Source organism: Lipotes vexillifer, unplaced genomic scaffold, assembly GCF_000442215.2.
Source record: "Lipotes vexillifer unplaced genomic scaffold, Lipotes_vexillifer_v1.1 scaffold469, whole genome shotgun sequence".
Classification (NCBI taxonomy): Eukaryota; Metazoa; Chordata; class Mammalia; order Artiodactyla; family Lipotidae; genus Lipotes; species Lipotes vexillifer.
In genome coordinates, this window is record NW_006788006.1 from 877833 (window position 1) to 881385 (window position 3553).

General features: G+C 54.4%; 1 protein-coding gene across 1 annotated transcript in view; it reads right to left on the reverse strand.

Annotated features, from left to right (window-relative positions):
* The window catches only part of BRD4 (bromodomain containing 4), a 37152-nt gene that overhangs the window by 14956 nt on the left and 18643 nt on the right, over positions 1 to 3553 (reverse strand). Inside the window, exons 8-10 of the mRNA XM_007461100.1 lie at positions 2925 to 3124; positions 2284 to 2579; positions 1062 to 1172 (exon numbers count right to left, since the gene is read on the reverse strand). Coding sequence (XP_007461162.1) covers positions 1062 to 1172; positions 2284 to 2579; positions 2925 to 3124 — 607 coding nt within the window. The remainder of the gene's footprint in view (positions 1 to 1061; positions 1173 to 2283; positions 2580 to 2924; positions 3125 to 3553) is intronic.

Sequence of the window (3553 nt, forward strand, 5' to 3'; positions counted from 1 at the left end):
ACTCTTTCCAACTGCGGCACATGATCCTCCAACTTCCTTGGCACCACCAGGTCACATTATTTATGTGAACAAAGTGGAGCTTATCGTTTATTTCCAGTTAGAATAAAATATCAGGGATAAAACAGGTACATGAAAGAATATGCAAGGAGTCTTCGTTGCCCAAACACACGTTTCCCACTGTGGATGTGCACATTGCAGCCTGCCTGGAGGGGCACACCCAGGGTCCCACGGCAGGCTCGCGGGTGGTCCACAGACTGTCTGCTCAGCTGATAGAGTTAGACCTGCCCAGGGACAACTCTGCTCACCCAGAGAAGGCCAGCTCCACCTCACAGAACAGGCTAGTCACCAGGCTTCTTCCCTAGCCTCTCCTCTGGGCCAGTCTGAGCATCTGCTCCCCTGAGAATAACCTGGAGGGCTTATATCTGGAGGAAAGGCCCCCTTCCCCACCACCGGCACAGCTCTCAGCATCTCCACCTGCCCCCACCTCCCGTGTCAAAGCTGCTGCTCAGGCGTACCAGTGGATATAAGTGCACGTCCGTGGAGCATGGAGAGAAGGAACTGTTAGAGGTACAGGACACACATGTCCAAGTGCGTGCAGTTAGGAGTAGCCAATGCAGCAGTGAGCACACTATGGGGAGGATGGCAGTGCCCTAAGCCCCAGGAACAGCAGGGCCAAAAGCAGGCTGCTCCACACCTGCCAAAGCACATCACTTGAAAGGGCTGTGTTGCATGCAACTGTGACACACGGAAGACTGTGAGGCTGGGCAGGGTCACGCTAAGATCAATTCCATCATCTGCTCCCACCCCTTCTTTCCCAGGTCTCTGCAGTGTCAATACCCCTGGCTACCTGTCTTCCCTGCCCCAGCCCAGGTCGAGGGTAGCGTGGGGGCAGGTGCAGGGTTACCCCCGCCCCCAGTTAGAGATTAACATGGTGACCAAGTAGATGGACAGATGGGAGGGCCCAGCAAGTTCTTATGACTGCCATCTCTGGTCTCTGGTAGCCTGGACACAGGATGGAGCACAGGTAGGATTCCGACAAGACTCTAAGTTAGACACCTAACCTGTTTCAGAGTCTTCGCTGTCAGAGGAGCTGGACTCGCTGGTGCTCTCCGACTCTGAGGATGAGAAGCCCTTCATCTTGGAGGAGCCAGCAATCACATCAACTTTCTCAGCTGCAATAAAGCAACAGGGACAGAGTCAGGCAGGGCCCTGAGTCCCATGAGCCAGAAGGCTGCTCCTAAAGGCCGGCTGCAATCCTCCCGAACCCCGGCCAGACCCACATTTCCCAATGGTAAGCAGCTAGCCTATCATGCATGCCAGCCAAACACTTGGCTTACACTGGACTTTCAAGGTCCCTCCAATCTCTCAAAATACCCTTTTACAGGGTTCATCAAGGATTAAGAGACCAGGGCAGGAGGGAATTCTCTAACACAAGGGACTGCTACGATTATGCTCCCTCAGCTACTTTTCTGACAGTGGGTAAAGAGGACCTAAAGGGGACATGACAGTCAAAGACAAAACAAGACAAGGAAAGAGCCCCAAGGGATCTCCCAGCACCTCAGTGTGCAGACTGAGGCAAGTGTCACTGTGTGGCACCCTGGGCAGAGGAATGGGTGTGTGTGTGTGCGCCAAGGACCCCAGGTCAGTCCGGGCTGGAATGAAGGCTGTGTGCAAAGCCCTGATGTGGATCCTAAGTCCTACTGGTTCTAACGCAAAAGCTGTGAGCCAAGACAAGGCACTGATAACACAAAAGAGCTGCTTGGAAGACCTGGGGGTGGGGGAGGGGGGGTGTCACACCAAGCTAGAGAAGACAGCAGGCAGGCACAGTGCCAACTTAATGCCTTTCCTCCTAGCCACACCCCCCATGCCCAGAGACCCCAAAGACATAGGGGGGTGGCTTCTGGGGAAGACTCAGAGGCAGGAAGCTAAGGACGAAAGCTGCTGCTGCTCAGAGCAAGGCTTAGGACACCTAGGTGCAGGTGGACCGCAGATGGCCAGCAGCCAGAGAGATCAACAAAGGCACCAGTAAGCCTAGGGCTGAGTCTGATGTCACAACCCTTCAGAGGTTTGTATGTCAAAATGCAGATTTTATAATCGGAAAGAAAGCAAGCCTGCAGAGAACGAGGGCCGAGACTGGAAGGCAAAGTTACCTGAAGGTGCCAACAGGGGTCTCACTACTAGAGGTGCAAGGGTAGCAGCCTGGCCCATCTGCCCAGCCCTCTCCCTCACCCAGGACTGGGAACACCCCCCCACCCCGCACCGCCCCAGGGTGCCCAAGGGCACCTTGAGGTTTCCTTTTCTTCCGCAAACAGGAGGTGACATAGCGCTCCAGTTCACGCAGGGTGGATGGCTTCAGGGTCTCGAAGTCAATCTCGATCTCGTCGGGGTTGGAGTTCTTGAGTGAGGGCTCCCGCGACTGAATGATGTGCACCACGCGGCCCAGCTTCTCACCAGGAAGCTTGTTGATGTCCAGGCTAAGCTGCCGCTTCTCTTCATACGACATGGGCTTGCACTTGTCTTCTTCCTCCGACTCATATGTGGGAGGGGGCTTGCTCTTCATGGGTGCTGGCTCCTTCTTGCTATGATGGGGTGATGCAGACACCATTAAGAATGGGTCCCTGGGGGAAGGTGGGCACATATCTCTCCATTTAGGGCTTGGGGAGGCTTCCACACCCCCACCCAGTGGTCTTCAGAGGAAACAGGGGGCACTGGCAGCACCTTCCTGGGAGCACATGGCTGCAGCTGAGACCACAAATGGTGAACTGGGGGGCTGCTGTGGTTTGTCTTGCCGCCTGCACCATGTTACCTGCTATCCTCTCTCCCTCAAAGGCCCATCCCAGAAAAAAGAGCAGAAAGGCAGCCTCCCTCCCCACTGTCCCCATCTGGACTAGGGGCACTGGTGGGGGTAGGGGTGACCCACAGACCTTGTGTTGTTGTTACTGGTATTATTTTTCTTGGTCTTTTTGGGAGGAAGTTCCTTGGCTTTGCTTTTCTTATTCTCCTCCACTTCCTCTTTCTTTTTGTGCTTTTCTTTTTTCTTCTCCTTTTTGTCTTTCTCCTTTTTCTTTGGTTTGTTTTGCTGGGGCTGTGAAAGGGCTGCAAGCTGCTCGTGCACGGCTTTGAGCTGTGGAGCAGACAAGCAAGACACACACTCCCGTCACCCTGGTCTCTGGCCCTCAGCTCCACGACCTGCCGTCTCACTAGATATCCGAAGTGCCCATGCCCACCCAGACCCTGAACTCCCAGGGTGGCCCAGTGTCCTTGTCAGAGGAGCCACTCAAGCCCCATGACCATGCTGGTTCCAAGAAGAGGATCCCTAAAGAGGCTGGGCAAGAGTGCATAGACAGGGACTTCCCTGGTGGTCCAGTGGTTAAGACTCTGCGCTCCCAATACAGGGGGCACAGGTTCATTCCCTGGTCAGGGAACTAGAGCCCGCACGCGGCAACTAAAAGAACCCACATGCCGCAACAAAGAACCCGCACTCGGCAACTAGACCCAGTGTAGCCAAATAAATAAATATTACAAAAAAAAAAAAAAAAAAAAAAGAGGGGGC